Genomic DNA, 24,362 nt, shown 5'->3' with positions numbered 1-24,362 from the left:
TCTGAAACCCGTTTCTAAATGCAGCGCTGCAATGTAGCGAACCGTTTCTAAACGTTTGCTGCAAGAGGTCGCTGCAGCGAAGATAAAGCAGCTTTTACGTCCGCTACACGTGTAAAGCAAAATGGACGCTTGTGTGTATAATACGATATTATGCTGTAAAAATAAAAAAGTCGAAGTGACTGTTGATAAAAATATTATGGAAAGATTAAGAAGGATTAAATTTTATGAAATGACTCTGAAAGTTATCTAAAGAATAAGAAAATACTATATTTTAAATATAATTATATCTTTTATCTTTTTACTTTGTTCACATTTATGAAAAGATAAATACTCGATTCTTTATATCTCTTTATTTAAATATTGTAGTTCTTTAACTAAAGCACTATTTTCGGCTGTAACTGGAATTAAAGGATAGATTATGACGTCCGTGTTTCGCTCGAGCGGAAAACGTTTCTAAACTATGATGCAGCGACGTGTAGCGATAGCTGCTCGTGACGTCATTTACGCTGCACTCTCGCTGCATAAAGAAACGCAGCCAAACGTAAAATATTTGAGCAGACCAAGACGTAGCTAAAGATTGCAGCGCCACAGCACTGGCGAAAATTTAAATTTGCCGACTGGAATTCTTTCGGATGATTGACTTTCGGATAATCGACGCTCTACTGTATTAATAAATTACTCAGAATCTGATGACAGATGATTCTGTGTTTGCCGGTAACTCTTTGGCATCTGCTTCACTATCATTAATTGGATTGCATTGTCAGATGATCTGATTCGTAGTCACTGTCAGGAAGAAAAATGTCATCATTGGAGAAATTATAATTTTTCTCCAAAAGTTCTGAAGATAAATTCTCATAAGCAACAGGATAATGATATAAGTCATTTTATATTTATTGAAATAAAATATGTCTCAGACATCTTTTATTTCAATAAATATAAAATAACTTAAATTATAGAAAATTTTAGATTCTAGAAACAAAAACGAAAAGCATGGTACTTTATTCGCTGAATCCTCAATCACGTGGAGTTAAAAACCCTCTGCGAGTAGCGCCCGGTGCATGATACACCCCCTCGCTACGCCACTGATAACAACACGACTGTACTGTGATAAAGTATTTATAATTACATTTTAATCATGAATTTTTCTGGGTAAATAATCTGGGTTTTTTTCTCATCCAGACCCAAATTTTTTCATATGTCGCGAGTGGCAACTTGCTTTCTACCGTTTCGGCGCTGCGGTTCCGTGTTAACAACGTGTTGTATACTACACTAACTTTTTCGTGTGACAGGTTATACTGTATTGTTAACTTAATAAATTTCTCAAAAAATGAATTTTGGTGCTGAATTAGACGACGATTTATTCGAAACTCCTAAAAATAAGAACGACGAAACGTCTGGTGTATACGAACCAAAGATATATAATAACGAGGTATGTTTCTGTAATAAATAAATGGTGGACTTATATAAAGACTATTTATACAAAGTAGAATCAGAGTTATAAGACTGATTGATTTTTTTATCTAAGAAAATACAGCACTAACTAACAAATCAAACTTTTCAGAATACTGGCCTTGATTATGTACTGTACACATTCATTCCAGCGACTGTATAATTGGAAAAGCAGGTTTCAAGTCCATTTTTCAGATGTTTCAGGGGTATTAGCCATGATCCCTTCAGCATTTAAAAATGTTTTGAAAAGCAACTGCTTTTTAAGGAGTATGAGGTTTACATAATTGGGAATCACAGCTCAATATCGGTGCAAGAATTGCATCGTCTGATCACTTTGGGGGAAAGATGGATAGGTTGGGTTACTGTGTGATGCAGTTTACCATATATGGGATGTTTGTGAATACTGAGATAGTCTGAACTGAATAATTGTATCAAGCATTGCTTCTCTATAAAGTCAAACCCTGGGTTTTGAGTATCTCTGTTTATGAACAAAATTTTGAATGCCATGTTTGCCCCAGTTGCTGAACAAGCTACTTGGCAAGAGCCGTCCACAGATGGTCAACTTCCTATAATTCCTAAGTTAAAGAAAGCCAATGGCCCTTCCAATCGACGATGGGACTACCAATTAAGAAGGTAGTGGTGCAGAGATCTCTTTGCTTCATTAGATACCGTGACATGAACCATTGATAATGTAGTTATTCAAATTATATTTTAATGTGCATGTGAGTAAGATTTGACTTCCATTTTTCTGTACACATTGCAATTGAATTTAAATTGTATTAATTAATAAAAACTGCATTAATTGATATTTGCATAATACAGATGGCATCCAAGAATTTGTGTTGAAAGGTGTTTAACTCAAATTAAATAGCAAAAATTTATTAATATAATATTATCTATATATATAAATGAGTCTGTTTGTTTGTTTGTTATGCACACCTAGGCCATTTGACCAATTGCTACAAAACTGGAAAGTTACGTTCAAATACTTCTAACTTAGATCGTGTCATACATCTCGCACCAAAATATTGATGGATATCTACATATCAGTTAATTTCTTTTGACATTCAATTTTCTAGCTTTACATATAGTGTCATTTAAGAACTATTTAAAGTAAATATAATAATTACAAAAAATATATTACTTGCATATAAGATAAAGTTTTTATTCATTTATCACAGCTTCAAATTCCTAGGTCATCCTGTACATGTGAGTGAAAGATTCTTTGCGTTTTTGCAAATAATTTTTGTGAACTGTGTATTCATATTTTTTACCTGATGCTTACTCTTTTGTATTTAAAAACATAAGTCTTTTATTTGGGTCCTTTGAATCGTTCTTATACATTGTCAGGAGTAAAGATAAATAGAAATAGGAAAAGCAATGCTTTTGAATTGAATTTCAGATTTAAATTCCAAAATCACACAGGAGCACGATATAAGTTTTAATCCATTCCCACATGAAAACAGATGATTATTCATAAATCAGAATTTGGAGAAACTGGTTAGTGTAATTGATGGAGAGTGGATTTGACTGTTGAGAATTGGCAAAAAAAGGTTCCCGATTGTCCAGCTTTGGTTACATGAACAAATTATGTTGTCGATTTTACAGGATTTTTTTTTTAAAGTTTAAAATGCCAGTAATTTTTGCGGGACAATGTGTGCATTTATATTTTACTTGTGATTAAATGAAACAAAATGAGAATTGTATTAATAAATCTAATTTTCTTTATTTTGATCTTTAAAATCACACCTCGTCCTATATGTGAGTAAATACGATATTTTTAAAATTATATCCTGTTATATTCACTTAATTATTATAACAATGATNGAATTGTATTAATAAATCTAATTTTCTTTATTTTGATCTTTAAAATCACACCTCGTCCTATATGTGAGTAAATACGATATTTTTAAAATTATATCCTGTTATATTCACTTAATTATTATAACAATGATATAATGTGAAATAGATGGGCTATTAAGCCATTACTGCATACTGTGACAGGTAGCACATAGCACTTGGATACATCTTCACGGAGTGTAGTAGTGTTTTGCCCCTGTACATCATACTTTTTCTTGTTAGCAAGAGAGTCGTGCTAGTTATGTATCTAACTGCATTCAGGGCAAAATTTTTTAATCGAAATAATGTGACTTTTGGTTTCCATTGGAAGTTCAGATAGTCAGTTGGGCCTCTTGCCCATAAGCTTTCCATATCTGGTCTCTGCATTCATCTATCTAACTCCATTCTTGAGATTAGGAATAGACAGCAGATGGATGACAGTGAATTTACAGATTTACAAGTTTTTCAAAATGCAGCACAATAAGTACCCTTCGGTAACTGAGTGGATAAAACCACCAAACACCAGTAGTCGGTCACACATCACAAATGGACTGGCCATGTGCAGTTTTCTGGGTTGTCTTCACATTAGTAACACCTAAATAGGAGACAGCTTTACATAAGTTTTCCCAAGATGCATCCTCCTTGGCAGATCATATAATATTTGATATATGTATATTGTATCATATAGTATTTGATTTATATAACTACAAAGGTTATCTTAAGTGAGAGTTTTTCACACTGAGTGACCAATCTAACACATTTTAAATTAAAAATTCTTTATTTTTCTACTGTACACAATTTAAAGAAAGTTTAAAATGTGTTAGATTGTTCATTTGGCGTGATAAACCCTTACTTAAGATAACCTTTGCAGTTATATAAATCAAATCTATATAAATAAAAATGTAATGTTCATTTGTTCCTAATAGCTAATCTCTGAAAGTTCTTCACCGATTGCTTTGAAATTTTCACACAACGTTCCATTTGAATATGGGTGTGTTTTTATATAATACTAGCTTACCCGTCGCGCATTGCTGCGATCTCAGAAGAAAGGAAATTCAAGCAAACTCGTTATGATAAAATTCAATTTACATTTTATCATTTTCATTGAAATTTATTATTATTATTCATTTTCATCGGGAAAACATTTCAAAGTGTCGTTTCAATTCTATTTATATATTGGAGTGTTTGTAGATACACGATATTTTTTGTTTTTTCCTCTGGTGCGTACACGAATAAATCGGAAGATTTTTTGACGTGTGAGCCGGCTACATACAGTTGTCCATGCGAGAAGCACGGATTCTCCAAATTTAGCCCACACACTCGCTGCGATTGTCAGAAGTGCGATATTCCCCATTTTTATATATATTTTTAAATCCTTTATAATTTTAATTATTTAATTGCTCCTTCCTCTCTTCCTTGGCATGTTGTGAAATTTCTGATAGTTGGATAATAAACCGTTTTATTGTAATTTGTCTTTTTAAATTATTAGATGATATTAAAATTTGGAAAAGGGGATCCCTAGATCGGTAAAATAGGCGAATTTCCTTCTACAACTTCGGTTGTTGTTCGGTATACAGTTAAAGTTTTAACAAAGTTCGAGCGAATACGTAATTAGCAAAAAAAAGTTGAAATAAAGTGATTAAACAAACATTATTACGAATATCGTAAATAACAGTTCACAAATGCATATATAGAAATATTTTTTGAAGGGGGAAATGGTCTTCACAATTTGAAATCGATCGAACACACTGTGCTCGAATGCTCGTGTAAACGCGCGCCATCTATCGTAGAATAAATGTACTATGCCAAAAACCTTCGCGGGAGTGTATTAAAAAACTTTCCGAAGTTTTATGGCAATCGTACTATGCCACAAACCTTCGCTGGAGTATATTAAACAACTTCCCAAAGTTTCACGGCAATCGGATAAACGGTGTGGTAATGCATGAAGGACAGACAGACACACACACACACACACATTCATTTTTATATATATAGATATACAATGGTACCTCAGGATACAAACACCCCAGCATATGAAATTTTCAGGATACGACATGAAATTTGAACATAATTTTGCTCCACGATACGAACAAAAATTCACCATACGACATTACGTTAGTTTGCAGTGCCATTTTTTATTCACTTCTGTTCATTGGTCTCAGTCCGCGTGTTTGCTTTGTCGTGGAAGGATCTCGCTCGATAAAGGAAATCTTGAGGCATTATCAGAAAGTGACTGATTTTATTGAAAAGAAACATCCCGAAAAGGTTCACACTGGCCGTATTGCTGATCGGAGTAATGACATTTGCCTAAGTCATTTTAGAAACATTTTAAAAAGTAGGCAAAGCCAAATGTATTTGGATAGATATTTTAGCAAGCGACCTCTATCCAGTGAAAGTGCTGGTGGAAGTGAAGGAAAGAAAGCAAAAAGCAGTGAATAAAATTAAAAAAAAAAAGTATAAAACAGAAAATATAAAAATTTAGTGTTAAGTTATTTTTAAGTTATTGTTACATTATGTTATGTAAGTTAAGTTACACTACACTCTCTTCAACCTTAAATAACCAGTAAAATATTTAAAAAATACTACAAACGTTTTCAACCATTATTTCCGGTCTTCTTCAGACAGTGTTGAAGAGAGTGTAGTGTATATTATACCAGTACCTATTTACGAGGGTTGAACATAAGTTAAGTTTTAGTATCATTTCCCTTCTCCCTCTTTGCCACCAGTTTACACCTCCACTGACATCTATTCTCAAAGGTAAAGTGCAAATAAAACTACATTTTTTTTAATCAATTATTATTCTATTATGGTTATTTATACATTTTCAACTATAAAATTCATTTTTCAGTGTTTTCCTTACTAAAGTTTTTTTTTTAATGTACTACTTAGCTTTAATTTAAGTGTGTTTTTCGTGTTGGAATGAATTATTTGGTTTTACATGTAATTGTATGGGGAAAAATGATTCACCTTACGACATTTTCGTGATACGATCTCAGTTTCGGAACGGATTAATTTCGTATACTGAGGTACCACTGTATGTCGAAATTCCCTCCCCTGCAAGTTAATAATAAAAAAAAGTTATTTTCTAATGAAATCTCATAACAGATGGCACCACACACAATTTTAACTTTGTACTACTGTGTCTTAGTTTTTCTTAAACAAATATTTTTCACCTGGAAATTTATGAAATATTTAGCTATAAAAGTTTAAAAATTAATTAAATCATATTTACAATTCCATATTTTTTAGTTGACTATTGCCATATAGTTCAAAAGACATTTCTGAGAATGAAACTTTGGTTTGAGACATTAAACTTACAGGAGATGTGCTCTCTTGATGACATTTTCTCATGATCCAACTACGTGGTAAGAGCAGGAATACTACTGCATACATTTTAATCAGGAAAATATTAGAATTATTTTTAAAGATAATTTTTTTAAAGGTAATTTGATGTTTAAAGAGGAATTATTCTATCTATATAAATAAAAATGTAATGTTCATTTGTTCCTAATAGCTAATCTCCGAAAATTCTTCACTGATTGCTTTAAAATTTTGACACAACGTTGCATTCGAATTCATGTGTTTTTTTACATAATTTAGATGTCGAAATTCCTCCCGTGGGGAGAAGACAGGATTAAGGCTTACCGTAAAGAACTCTGCTTCTATTATACTATTTTTGATGAGGTTTTTTTGCATTTTTGATTGCATTTTAATAGGGTATGTCAAGAGAATGTACACTAAGAAGGAATTTTTTGAAATTACCCCCACGGGGGAAGTGTTATACATTTATAATAGATACATTTTGAGCTACAGCAACATGTGGCCAGGTCTGCTAGTACTATAATATAATAAAATAGAAGGGTTAGAAATACAAAGTAATCTTAATATTTGTTTTTATTTTTTGCCTGGGCAATGCTGGGTTTACCTGCTAGTATATTATAATGTGACCGTAGGGTCGGTGTCTCGTTGACACCACGTCAGGAGACCTAAATCTGACACCACCGAGTCTCTGGGAGACTCGGAAATCGCGACGTTACATCTCGCGAGCGGTAGCGGGTGAGCGATGGGATTTGGAGAGGAGGTGAAGAGAGAGACGAGGAAGTAATTTACTCAGATTCCATGGTAGCTAACAAATAACAATTTTAATAAAAACTAAAGAAAATACAGTGGTGCCTCGTATAACGTACGCCTTGAATAACGGACTTTCTGTTTGACCGTTACGTGACTCGAGCAACGGACTTGCTGCAAACAATGGACTTTCCGTTCGGTAGTTACGTGAGATGAACAATGGACTTTTTTCGAACAAGTGCGAATGATGTTTCCACTCTTTTGCCATTGCCAATGACAATCTGCTATTTTTAGGATATATTAGTATTATTAGAATGTATTATTAGTATATCTGAAGTAGAAATGTAATGTAATATATGTTGATGATTTAAATAAACATTAAATGTAATGTAATATATGTTGACGATTCAAATAAACGAAATGTAATTGTGTAGATGCCGAGGTGGCGGGACGAAAAGAGGTTGTAAAAAACAAACGGAGCGAGAGTAGCTCGTAGAAGTGTTTAGTGATCTTAATTAATAAAGAATTATTCGTATCATATAATCTGGCAAGTTAAGTCATTTATAATGCATCATGGCTTCTAAAAAAACAGAAAGGTGATTTCAATTGAAACAAAGCAAGAAATCATCAGGAGTGAAAGTTGACAAAAACTTTCTTGTCGAATGGGGAGAGGTTCAGGAGTTTACCAACACTCATTATCCAAACAGAGCTGAGGCCAACAGGATCAATGATCTCTACGATGACACCTTTGTCCGTCATTTCCGACAGGTGTTAAAGAAGAAAGAGAAACAGACCACCTTGGTCATGTTTTTCAAGAAGCCAACAGGCAAAAAACAAAGAATGGAACAAGAGAAGTTGACCCTGCAAGTTCCGGTAGCCTCTCCTGAATCTGACTCTGATTAAAAAACAATAAAAAAAAGACTCGCTGCAATGTGTAAAAAGTCTGTATCTGTATGAATGTGTAAAGAAAGTGTTCTTCCACCTCCTCCTCCTCACAACATCTGACTACCCGGCATAATTGGTGTCTGCTCCATTTTCATTTTTTATGGTACAGTACGGTTATTTTATGCTGCGGAACGAATTATATGTTTTAACATGTATTTCTATGGGAAAATGCGTTTCGTATAACGGACGTTTAACTTAACAGACGTGCACCTGGAACGGATTAAGTACGTTGTACGAGGCACCACTGTACAAAGAGGGTCAATTTTTGTCATAGTTCCCCTATTCAAGAGAGGCCCGTCGAGAGAGAGAGTTTACAAACGAATCGCGGGTTGATAAATACCTTGTCGATGGACTGTTCTTTCCACTAAGTCCGAATCTTGTCCGTTCACTGGTGTGGAGGCACGGAGGAGTGTAGAGGCTTAATCAGGCACGAATTTTGCTCTCGGTGTTAATCCTGGATCACGGTTTTAAATCTGGATCACGACTTTAATTCTGGAGGACGACTTTGTTGGGCGGCCTTTTTGGAGACGACTCTTGTAGAGGGACTTTGGATGATGACTCTTTCTTCTTGAGGGTTTTTTTCTTGTAATTCCTCTTGGGTTTTTCCATTAGGTCAGGTGGTTGTTTTTAAGGGTCTGGCGTCCAATATGGATTCTCCATCGAAAGTTCCTGGTGACACATCCCTGACTAACTGGATCCGACTCAACAAGGAACAAACTCCGTGGGAAATAATTTTTATGGCTTTTAGCCTAACTCGATAAAACGCTCGAATTTAACCGATTAAAGTTTCCAATAATTAAAATTTAAAATAACACTTTATTGTGGGTCTGTTCGTCCCTCACAATAATATTAATATTTAACATTTATTAATACTAGGTAGCCAGGTAGTTAAAACTCTGGTCTTTATACTGAAACTGAAGCTAAAAATAAAATCAAATCAATTGAAACATAATATTTTGGAAAGTGTGGATAAAGTCTTTCTTGTCCATCTTGATTGATTTGGTTATATTTCATGCAAGCAGTCAGAATTGAGTCTCTATAGCACTGTGCCTTACGCCTAATGTGTTCCCCTCCAGCCAAGATGGAATGTATGGCTCGGTGGTAAGCCCCTGGGGGAAAAAGGGAAGTGAAGATGTGGATGGAAACAAGGTTATGAGTGGAGTTGGTGTGCAGAGCATGATCGTGGATTTTAGAGTGGGAAGCCATCACCAAGAGCAGAGCGAAAAGAGGTGGAAAGGCGATCGTTTTGAATTATGAACAGAGGTGTAAGATAGTACTTTAAATAGTGAAACAAGGTCTAGAAGGAAAGTATTGTCTTGTGGAAACATGGTTAGTGTTACCACCCATCCGGTTTTCACCCGGACAGTCCAAGAATCGACTCACTGTCCAGGTGAACTATTAATTTTGTCCGGGAATATCATGCACAACCTGTCAACCTTTTTGTTTTTTTTTTTTTTCTTGTGGGATTCGTATTCATACACATCTCCAATGACCAATACAACTAAGTCATCAGTAGTTGTTCTTTCTTAATTTAGGTTATTTACATTACTCCTACCCAAGTCTCCCTAGTCCCTAACTGTAACTGATTTAGAACTGGCATGCACTGCACGTTATTCTTTGCATTGCAAAATGACATTACGCATGCATCAGGAACAAACCCTGCCACCCAGGTCAGTGATTTTGAAAAGGTGGCAACACTAAACGTGGTGAGGTTTCTGTTTTGTGTATATCTCTAACGAAAGAGGACTAATAGCTTGTGTATTGTTGGGATTGTAATGTATTATGAGAATAATCCTTGACGTGCTGTACAAGCTTCGGCAGATTAAATTCCTGTTCTGTTACATTTTGGTCTGTTGTCTTTGTTTTGTTCACCCAAGAGCAGTGGATCATCTCCCACAAGTGTCTGATTCATTCGGTTCACTTGTTCCTTTTTGGCCCATTGTAGAAATTAACATTTTTTATTTCTTTTTGTCGATCTATCCCAAATCTCACAGCACTTCTTTGTAAAATGTTAGTTTCAGTTTTGGTTTTCATTGGCAGTGATAGAACATTTTGCTTTAAAATATATAAATATACAAGATATACATATAGATATGCATAATATATTATTAAATTGCATTTTCATGCATGAAATATAGCTAAAAAGGTAAAAAAAATAAGGCTTTGTTTTGGGGGCCAGGAATGGATTAATCCATTTTATATTGCTTCTTAAGGAAAAATGTTTTGGTTTTAGAATAAATTGGTTTTAGAACAACTTTTAGGGACAAATTAAGTTTGAAAACTGAGGTTTTCAAACTTAATTTTGTTAATTTTGTTTAAATTTTAGGGGACAAATTAAGTTTGAAAACTGAGGTTTTCAAACTTAATTTGTCCCTAAAAAAAACCTTAATTTTTTTTTTTTTTTTTTTTTTGGAAGAATAAATTGAAGGCTTACAAAATTCTCCAATGTGATTTACAGTTTGCAAGTTCATTTGCTTGTGAGTAGTAGTTCCATTGTCAAAGGTTGCTGCAATTTACAAATCACTCATTGGTTGATTATCCTGGAGCTGTGTTGTCCAACCATACCTCATGTCAGCAAGTGAAGAATCTAAAAATCATGACACACTAGGTGATTTTTGTGAGAGAGATGTTTCTCGGGCAGTGGGCAATCAGTCGTTGGGGAGTCAATTTGCTTTAACTCTTGGGAGACAAAAAGGTTTCTTGTCACTCGCTGTAACCAATGAGCATGTATAAATTTATCACAAGTACAACTCTTGTTTATAACACAAAAATAAAAATGGAGGACAGTTGCTTGTCAACAGTTGATAGAGCACAATGTTTAATTTCATTAATTCAATCATAACAACCAATTTACTGTATAACCAAACTATTAAAGAATAACATGAGAAGGTACTCAAAGATACATGCTTTTGTGCCATTAGCAAAAATTACCAGGTAAGGTAGGTCTATCATATGACTCTGGCAACTGGTCTTTTTGTGTGTCTGTCTGGACATCACTGAATGTCAACAGATTTTTGTTGCTTGGAGACATGTCTCCGGGTGGGAAACTGCCTAGTGTGTCACAGTCTTAAGTGGATGGCAGAGATTGTTCTGTGATTAGTAATGTCATCAGAAAGTCCAGGAAGAAAAGATGGCACATGATAGGAGCCTCCACAGGAAAAGTTCATTAAACTGGATTCCAGGGGATTTTGCAATTAGTTATGAACAAAGGCTTACCAAGACATGATGGAAAGACCTGATAGAAGGGACACACAAGAGGAACAAGAACAGAGGAAATTTCTGTAGAAAGAATTGTGCAAAAGGAATTTTTATTGAAAAAGAAATTTATGAAAGGATTGCAATAAGGAACCTTATAATCTTGAGAAGCAAGTTTTTGTCTTGAGTTATATGAGTGCTAAGGTGGCTTTTCTTTTTTGCTAGACTTATTATACCATCAATAAAAAAGAGGACAAACTTTAAAAAACTTTATTTCTTTGAGTATGCATTTCGGACAATTATGTCCCTTTTCAACTCTTGTGTTACAATTATATAGGAAAAATTACATACAGGTTAGCATAATGTATACAAATTAGCATAAATTTATTATAATGTTACAAAATTGTAAAAGATCATTAGGAAACTACGTGGATTATGGGAAATGCAGGAGTTGTGACATTAGATAAAATATGGATGGTGATTATTGATTAACAGGTATAAGCTAAAATAATGATTAAATTGGAAATGATTTACAAAAGGGAAAACAAACAACATAGATGTAAAAAATTTTGAACTTACTGCAAATATGACAGGGTAGTATATAGTGTTGGAAAAGAACCTCAGTATACATGACACAGTGCTGAGTTAAGATTATAAAATTTGGGAAAACTGTGATCTTGATTACGGTAAAAACAACAAAGAACCTATGAAACAACCAGTATGATGAAGTGAAGGTAGTGCACCATTAAAATGAAAGGAACATAAGAAAAATTGTTTTAATTTACAGTAGAGTTTTACACAATGGGATGGTCCACAAATTGTAAATGGGAGAGTTAACAAGATGCATCAGATGAGATACAAGACTTAATATTTTTAATGAACGATTACAGTAAAAAACAAATTTTCAAGGAAGGGAGAAAATTCATATTTTTAATAGGAAATAAATAGACAAAATGTATAAATCCATGTAATTTTCAATTATTTTATGTAAAAAGTGCATTGATTTGAAAAAAAAACAAATTCACTCGTTGAGACACAAACCAGCAATTATGCAAGTATGATCAAAGCATATGGCTGCCAAACCACATGATCTTCAATGAAGGTTTCCACAAAATTTATGTCTCTTGAAATTTTTAAACTGATTTTCTTAAAAGCAATTGAGAAGTGCACTTGCTTCCTTTGCTCAATAAAGGTTCATAACAAGGCTTATCCACACAAACAGTATTATTGAAATCCGTGAGACCATGTCATAACCCGTCTTTGTCAGTCATGTATCCTGACTGATATCAGTTCTAGGTATATACAAAATTACCTTGCTTAACTCAACAGATCTTGGAGACAAAGACAACCTATGACTTCATAGCAACATCACAATAACTTCATAATATTACTTACTAGCAGGTGAGCCAGGCGTTGCCCGTACAAAAACTAATGATAGCAAAGATTATTATTATTAGATTATAGCCATTCTTACCCGTTTTCACCGAGTGCAAGAATTAGGTCCCTCTTCTGAGACTAGAAAATTTTTAGATATCTGCTTACCACACCGGGATAACAATAATTAAGACTCACTGCAACCACTAACTGGTGCGTAGTACCACTAAGTCAGTGGTTCTCAACCTTTTTGTTGATGTACCCCATTAGCCCATTAGTTGTTTCTCAAGTACCCCTTATATTTTTGTATATAAATTTTATAATTACTGCATTAGATGTATATAGCCCTTATAACTGAGTACCATAAAAAAAACTTTATCTATCTATAACTAAAAGTGAATTACTTATTTTACGTAAATAATAATAAATTTAATCAGGTACATACATTTATTTATTATGTACCCCATTAGCCCATTAGTTGTTTCTCAAGTACCCCTTATATTTTTGTATATAAATTTTATAATTACTGCATTAGATGTATATAGCCCTTATAACTGAGTACCATAAAAAAAACTTTATCTATCTATAACTAAAAGTGAATTACTTATTTTACGTAAATAATAATAAATTTAATCAGGTACATACATTTATTTATTATTATATGACAAGTATATTATATAAAATCACAGAAGTCATTTCAATACATGCATACATTTCCTGAAAATAAATAATTATAATTAACAATAAAGAAAATTTAAATTATTCTACAATAATTTCTAACAAAATTTAATGGGATATTTGTTGCGATAAATCTTCAGCAATTTTTTCAAAATTTGGTTCCCACGTTGTTAAATAGAGATTATAATTGTGTACTGACCTTGAAAGTAATGGCTGCAAATTTATAATGTGCAGAACAATACATGAATCTTTCAATTTTTGTAACAAATGTAACATCTAAATTTGCTAAATATCAAGTAGTGCACACATGCAGTGACATGCATTGCATGGTGGGGTACAATCCAGGCCTCATTATTCCTAATACCAGTAGACCAGTAAAAACACAAAAAGCCCCAATCTTATCGAGGAATAATTATAGAATAAAAAATTTTTTTCTATTCTAAAGTTAATGCTTGGTTAAACCATAATTTTACTAGAATACAGGTTCACTCGGCACTAATGGCACAAACAGACAGTCAAATCAAGAGGATAAACAAGTTGTTTAGACTGTTAAAAGGGAAATTGGTGTTCACACTGGGATATTTTAAAGCAAGTTTTTGTCATTTCTTGTATTAATAATTTACAGCAAATTGATTAACATAATGAAAGTTAGATGTACCCCTTCGATATACACTCATACCCCTAGGGGTACATGTACCTCAGTTGAGAACCACTGCACTAAGTGATGAATAATAAAGTTTTTCGTAACTCTTTCTGGGTTCTTCAGGTTTACTAAATTCAAAAAATAAGCTGGATCTTCCAGAATCATTCATAAATATAAATTCGAGTATAAAATCGAACATTAAGACAGAGTTCAAATAAAGCAAACTTACGCGCATGCGCTCCCCATGTCAACTTTATATATGATGGAACACTAAATATCGTTGAGAATTTTTAGAAGGGTCTAAAAATGTGTTCAATTTCCTGCTTAAATGCAAGAAAGGCATCTAAAATAGTACAGTAGAAGCCGAGTTCTTCAGGGTAATTCTTAACCCTCTCCCTCTTCCCCACAGGGGAATTTCGAAAAATCCCTTCTTAATGTGGATTCTCATGGCATACCCTATTAAAACACAAAAAACCACATCTAAAATAGTATAATAGAAGCCGAGTTCTTCATGGTAAGCCTTAATCCTGTCCCTCTCCCCTGCAGGGAAATTTCGAAAAATCCCTTCTTAGTGTATGTTCTCATGACATACCCTAACTGTGTATCAAATTTCAACATTCAACTCCTAACCGTTTGGGCTCTGCATTTATTATCATCATCATTATCAACCCATCTTGATTATAAGATTGTAATATTCTTTTGATATTCAACTTGTAAAAACATGAGTCACTTGTGACATATGAATAGTGAGAATGTGTTTAATTGATAATAATCTTCATTACACAGAATGGAAAATTATATTATTGAAGATATTTCCTTCCATTAAAAGCACTTCCTATCAATATTTAAATGTAGACTTTTTGGTTAACCTAATAGATTTCTGACATTTCTACTGTGAATTATTCACATGCCATTTAACCATAATCATTATTATTATTCTTAAGGTTTAGAATATATCTTGGTTTTAAATTTATTTTAAATTAATCAGTCCTGGAATTTCTTGATCCATCCTTGTATATGTATGTGTTATGACTAAAGTGTCTGCGAATCAGATAAAGCTAGAATTAGCTGATTAGTGCTAGCTTTATCCAAGTCTTTGGTTAAAACAAGAAGTAATCTATTCATTTTAATGTTGTTCAAGTTAAAAGTGGATAAAGCTTACATTATCCAAAAACATATGGATGAAGTAAGAACAATGATTAAAATTTGGACTTTATCTACCATTGTTTGGATACAGTTGAGTACGTAAGTTGTGTTTTTATGGGCATGAGCTTTTTGCTTTTTAGCCATTATGTGGAAAGCGAGAACAAGACATGTTGCAAGGTCTGGCCAGATTTCCAGCCAATTGGCAATACAGCAACAATTTTTTCATGCCTATCATGACTTCTTAAAAAAACAATTATAAACTTCAGGGCTACATTATATTAGTAAGTACTATTGAACAAACAAAACAAACACAAAAACATCTGTCTTAAATGTCCTTTCAAACACACACAATCACAAAAACACGCTGTTAAACTATCTTTTATTTGAAGCTTAAGTGCTGCAAAAATGCAAAAATGTTAGTTTCACCAGAAGATCTTTTAACATTTTTCAACTGTATGCATTACTATGATCAACATACAGTGTATGCCATATTGGTATTCTGTAAATCAAACTATTTATTTTTGTTACTTTAAAACTAAATCTACAATTTTTAACTTTACATGTTTTTTTTTTTTTTTACTAAATCTGGTGGTAATTTGGTGAAATAACTGGCAACATTTATTTAAATTGCCTGATTTGCTATGTAATGGAGAAATAATAAATTCTATTTGATTTATAAAACAAAATTCATTCTTTATCCATCCAACCTACATTGGACAGCTTGCAAATTATCCAGCTAAAGTGAAAACCAAAATTTTCTCCTTGCTTTATCCAAAATAGAATTTTTTTTCTCTCTTTCTGGCCTGCAGGCATGAAGAGGACCTTTTTATTAAGCCCATTTTGGATTTGTCCAGGCCCTTGGTGGGACAGTTGGGTGATAAGGATCTTGTCCCTTGTCACCTGACATATCTGAGATAGACAACCTCAAGAAATTCTTGGGGTTTTTTGACCCATCTGGATTTGTTCGTGGGTCTTCTGAGGGGAACTTGTCCTACCTGAGTGGTAGGACAACAGTTTAACTGTCCAGCTGGCAATATCCAAAATTGGGTGGATAAAGCCAAGATTTTTTGTTCTTGCTTCAGTCATCTGTTTTTATACAATTTTAGCTTTATCTGCTTTTGGACTAGGATAAGTTCGAAATTAATAATGTGTTACTTGCTTTAACCAAAAGACTTAGACAAAGCTAGCATTATCCAATTCACAGGCTTTAGTCAACATTTACATGCAGCACTATATGAAAGCAATTTCTGCTGATAAACCTGCCAAAAAAATTTAAAAGTTAATGCCAATTAACAAATTTTATCATCTTTCAGTGGTTTAATAAAGATAGCAATTGTGAAGATGGAATCAGCATATTAAAATTTCAAGCTGATTTCCTATATTATCAACACAGATACAGAGAATCTGCAGAAAAATACTTAAGATGTTTAGATTTATTGGATGATAGTAATATGACTGTGAAACGTGACTGTTTGGAAGGAATATCTCGCTCCTTTCTTTGTCTTGAAGATCACAGAGAAGCTATTCAATACGCTTTACAATTAGTAGGTATATAAATTCCATATAAATAACTAAATTACATATAATTAAAATACAACTAAAAGACAAAACTATTTCATCATGCAGCATTCATCTTCTCAGAACATTGACCAGAATATCACCGATTGGAATCTTCTAGCAACCATTTATCATAAGATGGGAAGATATGAAGGTAAATTTGGTGATAAATTGTTTGGATTAAATGTAAAGTTCAAAATAAAAATATTTTTATTATATTTAAAATTAATCATAAAATTATATTTTTCAGATGAACTTAAATTACTTCAGAATTGTTTGACGTATCATCCCTGGAATTATGACTTCTGGATACGAATTGCTTTTTGTTATTCTGGAATGTTTAGAATAGAATTCAATAGCAAATTGCAATCCAGTCTTTTGAATATTCCCAAAAGTAACAGAACTTTAGCAGACAAACAAAGTAAGCATTTAGAAAATGACACAAGAGATAATTTTACTGATGAAAGTAAAGATTATCGAACAGCAGAAGTCCAGATTTGTAAGCAAGAAAATAATACACTGGAAACAAAATGCTCCACTTATAATTTGATGTGTGGTAAAGAGTCATTAATAGTTTGTGCCTGTTTGATAAGAGCAAGGTATGTATATTTTATTAGAATTTTAATTTTACAATTTAATTTGAATTTAGAGTTTTTTAGTTAATTGGTTTTTCAGACAGTAAGCCAACATTTTGTTTTAGTTGAGCCACTTATTGCATAAATGCTTCTTTGTGGAAACAGATTGCTACTGTGAGAACCGAGGGGGTATGACTACGTCGTACCTCTGTGGATTGGCTTTCAAGTCGGAGGGACTTGCCCACTAGTCGAAGATGGCTTAAATTTTCTTTAGTTTATCCCGAGGGAATGGGATTAAAATTTTGCGGATCAAGTGGAGGAGGGAGAAGTGCCGTCGTTAAGGTGACAGGCGATATACGAGTAAAGGAGGACACCAATTTAACAAAGAAACAACGAATTATTAGTTCCTATATATATGATACAATAACCATCATCAAGGGAAATTTCTGAGTCCCTAAAACGCAAAGTGCCGAGAGAGAGTTCACAAAATTAGTTCCATACCTCTTTATGGGTTTAGATATCCTAGAGAACAAAACATAGAGCACAAACGTAGGGCACAAGTTACAGTTAAATCTTCAGAAGTGACTCCTCGGAGGGGGGGAGAATAGCAGCTTTTATCATTTCGCGGTGGGAAAACTGTCATGTGACTAATTAGTTGCGAGGTAAAAGGTGTGCGGGGAGGTCAAAGTTGTCCCCGGAACCCAAATAAAATGACGAAATCATATGTTAACTATCAACTTTTAAGTTTGTAGTGTGGGAATATTGTCGAGATGGGCAAATGTTTACTTTGAGAGAAAAAAAAGGGGGAGGTGAAATTTCTCCCTCTGTTAAGTTAGTTTTCACTCTAGTTTCTTAGGGAAATTTAATGAGTTTTTAGGTAAAACGGGACATTAATTGGAAAAAAAAAAATCGGTAAAAATTCTGGATTTCACACTACAGTATATATCTAACTTTCAATTACAATTATATATACTTTGTTTACATAGGCCGTGTTTCTTTATGCAGCGCTTGAGAAGAACTTTACAGCAAACACTCTTAAACTCATTTCTAAATGGCCAACATTGCTTGTGATGTCATTTCTCTACACTCTCGCTGCATAAAGAAATGCAGCCATACTTTATTGACTATACAAAATGTTGTAATTGTGAGCAGTCTTTACAACCTGATATGTAATGCCATAATAATAGATAATAATTAGAACAAAATTTGATTTTAAAATATATATTTTCATAAACTTTGAAGGATTTCCCAATCAGCTTCATCAGCATTTTAAGAGCAGTATTTCTGACCATAATTTTTCCTGTTACAGTTAGAATTGATTGGAGATGGATTTGGTTTTGTCATGGCCTAAACTATAACATATATGACCCCTATGCTATATAGGGCTCTCAACTCTGCTACATAAAAATAAACTTAAAAGTGCAAGGCCTTAAATAGCCTCATACCTACTATAAACATCATATTAAGGTCGAGACCTTAATTGTAGGAAAGTTAAATGAGTTGAAGTCATCAAACTAGTTTAGCAGTTGTAATATGAACAAAATTTGTTTAGCCAAACTAATTAAAATGTCATGAAGCCATTTAAATTAAGCAAGATTATGTGGGGAGTTTAAACTCATTGTATAGTAGTCATGCTTTTCCATTACACAGAGGTCCCAAACATAACCAGATAAGCTGCCTTTAATTTCTGATGTTTCAGAAATATAATTAATTAAAATACAAAATACAAAAATTATGTTTATTACTGATTGATTTGATAATGAATGTAGTCACTGTGCCATATGACAGGAAATATTATTGTGAATAGCATAATAGTTAAATTCACTTAAACTCATTTAAAAATAATCATGTTTAATATTAATGTTCCTAGTGTAAAGATAATGTAAGCTATAGCTTGTATGTATAATGTGTAAATTGCAAGTGTAAGTTTTTGTGTTTTTTCTTTCAGTTCATATATTTACAGTTATACTTTTATTCGTTTGATTCAGAAATATACAGTCGACCCCCCCCTATAACACAGTAGATACATTCTGTTTTTTATGAAATTGATGTTTTAGGAGACCTTGCCAATCACGTGTGAAGTTTACGGACTACGGCTGTTTGAAAGGTTTTCTTCCATAAAATTAATCAATTCCTAGACTAATTCGACTCAACATTTCCAAAACACGTATATTCTTTTGGGAATAATCCATATAAACTATGCTATAAACAAAAAATTTTAGGATTACTTACCGAGTGTGCACCATTCGACGTCACCATTGCTTAAGCTTGTTTTTGTCGCGGAGCAGTGCACCAAATGGCGGGCGCAATTTCTGATAAGTTATTTTTCTGCGAAAACTTCGTTGAACTTTGGAGACATCATTAATATAAATAATTTTTATGGCCGTTGAATAAGAAATGTTTATTTCACAAGAAATGTATAAAATTAGTGCTGTATTAGACTTATGGTACCTAATTTACATACTGTACAGACGATAGTAAACTCAACTTACTCGNCTACTATTTTTGAAAACATCCAAAGAATACTAACACCATATAATATCATTTTAGCACTCACACTAAACAATAAAACCAAAGAACAAACTAATAGTAATACCGACATTTTATTAAATAATAATCTTGTTTACAGCTTCACTTATATGTATACTATGCAATAATACACGTACAAGTGAAGCTGTAAACCTTGTATCCAAAATACTATTACATAGGTGAAACTAGCAGAGTGTTAAAACCTGTATAAAAGATCATATAAGAGCGGTGAAGTATGATTACACCAACTCAGCAAGTCTCCACTCATTGCAACCAAGCAGGCTGCGAGATCTCACTCGACAGCATCAAAATTCTTAAAAAAGAAAAAATATTATTAAAAGAAAATTTTATGAACACATTGAAATTATCAAAACAAATGTAATATACAGAATGAACCTAAATACAGGTACAGTCATCAATGACATCTGGCAACCATTCCTAAGTAGCAAAGCCCATTAAGATATACTACCTCCCTCCCTCCCTCTGTGTAAGTCAACACACCAAACATTCAGTGAATGATACAGAGAATACTCACATCTTTTTAGCCTCTCCTATCTGGTCTATGTTTTTTGTACATTTCATCGGAATTATTTCACAGCTTACAGGTATTCCCTTATTAATTTTATAAAAATTCTGCTTCTTAATTATGTACTTAATTTTTTATTTAAGTTTACCCTCTTTTTATTCTAGCACATAATGTTAAACTGTGTATAAGGGATAGGGGGGTCTACTGTAATTATAATAAAGTTACAATAAATTAAGTTAATATATAATTATATGTACAGTACCTAATTTATATATAATACTGTACAGACGATAGTAAACTCAATTTACCCGGCTAAACTCTCTATAGCGTGGCGCTGGATGGCGGAAAGTAGTTCGGCTGCCCGATGACATTTTACCGAATTATAGGAGTTTTTTTACCATGTTTGTACAGATACCATCGCAATTTTTTCACCGTCATATAGGAATCCGAACTATAGGAACCCGTGTTATAGGGGGGTCGACTGTAAAACACTCTTCTCTACAGCTGTATAGTTTGAAGTTCATAGCCATATTTGATATCAAAGAGCTATAACAAAATTTTTAAGGAGCGAGTTATGTCTTTCAATACAATAGAGAGCTGTTAAGAAATGGCTTACTGCATTGACAAATGGAACCAAGTAATAGTTCGTCACTGATTTCAACAAAATTTTGTGGATTTGACTTGTACTTCAACTGTAAGGTTGCCAACTTTTAGGGGCAATAAGTTAATTGCATGTCAGGAAAACCTAGGGGCAAATCGTATGTGGGTGGTGGTGGCAGGAGACAAAGATGACAAGTGTCTTACAAAAACCGTTTATTTTGATGTAAATTTACCTTACATAATAATGACACAGAAAATTCGATCTAGATCTTTTTGTGGGGAGCTCCCGATGTCGGTGGACAGGTGCAGACTGGTGTCCCAAGCTTGACAAAAGAGTGTCCGTTGCACAGGAGTTGACTCTGATGGGTGATGTTGCAGATGGATGGCGATCTTGGGCCACTGGCGGAAACACTTGTCTGGAGGAGAACTGGCTGTTTGTTCTTGAGATTTGGGGGTTTTATAGGATTTTCCCTGAATATCACCCTTTTGATTGTTCCCGTTCATCCTCTCCCTCACCCTGATTGGTCATTCTTTTGTCTCTACGCGAAACCTGAGACTGATCCAGGTCGGGAAAAGTCGGAAAGGTGATGAAATCCGTGCTCATATTTTACTCCATTAAGGCCCTTTTCTCTGGCATCTTTGAACCTAAACAGTCTACCAGATGTTCTTGTGGCCATTTACTCCCTAACGGGTTTGGGCTTACACGACTTAACAGATGTCCCTTTAGTCATTAGACCCCTGTTTTCTCGATTGTTTTGACCCGACGCTTGTTCGCAAGCATCTCAACAAAGCTCTCTCTCTCTCTGTCGACATTCCCTTCTGCCGTTTATCATCTCATCGCGTTTGTTTTACAATAAGTAAGAAAGTTTTCTTCCTGTCTGGGTTTTGTCACCAACACACCCTCTTGATCTGATTTGATCTTCGAAACTCTCCGACTTAGGAGTTTCATAATTAGTCGAAATTTCAATGCGCTTTTACAACCCTCACACAACTCTACCAAAGTGACAGGATCACTATTCAGGCAATCTCAAGAAAATTAGGATGAAAGTTTTCTACCACCCTTAATACTAATATGGAAGACTGATTCATGAAGTAGTGGCATGGTGTGATTAGTTAAGGTGTCACATGAGGAGGCTTTGTTTTTGGGTTCAGTCCCCATACACAAAGTTTTTTTTACATTTATAATTTAATCTTATCATTTTTAAATTTCTTATGTACAATTTTTATGCCATTTTTAATTATTGACAGTAAAGTTTATTATTNTGTGATTAGTTAAGGTGTCACATGAGGAGGCTTTGTTTTTGGGTTCAGTCCCCATACACAAAGTTTTTTTTACATTTATAATTTAATCTTATCATTTTTAAATTTCTTATGTACAATTTTTATGCCATTTTTAATTATTGACAGTAAAGTTTATTATTATAAAATATCAGGACATTTATATTCTTTTTCTATAATTTAAAGTTTTCTTTTTTGCCAAAAAAAGAAATTATTACATATGTAAATACAATAATTATTACAATGACTGTCTCACAATAACATGACTGCATTTTGGGTAGTATTTTATCATGAAAACAGTTAAAACGTAATGGCTCATTGCACCATGCACATAAAATCATTGCTACTTTATTTGCAGTCTTCTTATTTTGTTTTAACAACAGGGAGTGAAAAATAAACTTCATTAACATTTGTGAAAACATTTCTTTTGTGTTATTTGAGACTCAAACCATGCATATTTTAGCAAATCACAAAAACTGGTGTATTCCACTGGTTTTAAGAAGGTAACAACAATTTTGTAATTTTTTATAAAATTTTTAACCTGTTTATTAAAATAAACATCACAAGGCAGATAAACATGAGTACGTTTTGGCGGGATAATTTTTAATTAGCAAGATGGAATATCTACCATCATCTACAAAAAATTTCATCATTATATTTGAGAACTTGTTTGATCATCCCAAAAATCTATTATTATTAAAAACTTTTTATTTTTTACAATGGTTGTAATATTTCAATTAAGAAGTAGTCTATAATCACATTTTGTGTTATTTAAATATAATATAGGTTTTTATAATGTTATATGTACTTTTTTTGATCACTCCATTTTTTCATAAGCTAAATTATTATACAAATGATATTTATTTATTTTCAGAGTCCTGCTGCAAACTTGTATACTTGGTTATCGGTCATTTGCCTTAAAAAATAACTCCCAGCAGCAGAAACTGGTGAGTAATTTGTTTTCTTATGTTTGGCATTTTATGAGATTAATCAATTTTTTTCTGCAGATTAATGAATTAATTAGCACAATGGACATAGATGATGAATTTATCAAAGATATGACAGAGGTATGCACTTTATAAAAATTACTTTTAAGAAGTATTACCAAAACAACTTATTTGTTTTGGGATCAGTCCCAAATGCTTAACTTATATTTACATATTAATAAAATAATTTAAGAAACTGTCCTCCTCCTTTTGATATTTGATGAAAAATCATGTTATCCAAAGCATTCAGATTACAAAAGAGAAACAGATTATACATTACTACATTCATTAACAAAAATTGTTTTGTACCAAGGTGATGGGTTTGGAATCAGATGAAACTTTATTAGTGCAAATGCATGACGATGGTAGTAAGTAATTACAATGTCTTAGCAATGGGATAATTTCCTGTGAAACAACAATACAATTTAAATAAACTTTTAGTACCTTGTAAGACTTCTTTTTGCCTAGATACAGGTGGCAAAATGATGCCTGTATGACATCCTATGACAATTTTCCTACAGATGTTGCAACATTTTTAATATCACCGAGCTGAAGCTATAGAGCAGTGTTTCTCAACCTTTAACAAATTGTCGCCCCTTCACTTCAAAATTCTGATGTCGAGGGCTAAGACTAACGCCAAATTCATACTGCCGTACTGCATGAATAGACTAGTGATTAATATTGTAAAGTACTATATTATTTTTCCGACTTTTCCAACAATTATTGACACGACTGTGTGCCGGAAATAGCTGTACCCTAACGGGTACTTTACGCGGATTCGCGTTAGTGTGCCAGGCCTGGACTTTAAGCATGCACCGAATTAAATAATGACAATCCAATATTTAATAAATATTTCTAGTAATAACTAACGGGTACTTTACGCGGATTCGCGTTAGTGTGCCAGGCCTGGACTTTAAGCATGCACCGAATTAAATAATAACAATCCAATATTTAATAAATATTTCTAGTAATAA

General features: G+C 33.2%; 1 protein-coding gene across 1 annotated transcript in view; it reads left to right on the top strand.

Annotated features, from left to right (window-relative positions):
- Window positions 1-1,042: 1,042 nt before the first annotated feature.
- LOC111631823 (uncharacterized protein C8orf76-like) overlaps window positions 1,043-24,362 on the top strand; it is a 33,543-nt gene continuing 10,223 nt past the window's right edge. The window contains exons 1-6 of the mRNA XM_023376138.1: window positions 1,043-1,429; window positions 16,651-16,881; window positions 16,964-17,048; window positions 17,145-17,493; window positions 23,277-23,349; window positions 23,410-23,469. Of these exons, the coding sequence (XP_023231906.1) occupies window positions 1,328-1,429; window positions 16,651-16,881; window positions 16,964-17,048; window positions 17,145-17,493; window positions 23,277-23,349; window positions 23,410-23,469 (900 nt within the window). The 5' untranslated portion in view covers window positions 1,043-1,327. The remainder of the gene's footprint in view (window positions 1,430-16,650; window positions 16,882-16,963; window positions 17,049-17,144; window positions 17,494-23,276; window positions 23,350-23,409; window positions 23,470-24,362) is intronic.

This window comes from Centruroides sculpturatus, unplaced genomic scaffold (genome assembly GCF_000671375.1).
Source record: "Centruroides sculpturatus isolate CEXI.00-Female unplaced genomic scaffold, Cexi_2.0 scaffold180, whole genome shotgun sequence".
Taxonomy (NCBI): Eukaryota; Metazoa; Arthropoda; class Arachnida; order Scorpiones; family Buthidae; genus Centruroides; species Centruroides sculpturatus.
The sequence above is the reverse complement of the archived record's forward strand: the minus strand, read 5'-3'. Positions and strand labels throughout refer to the sequence as shown.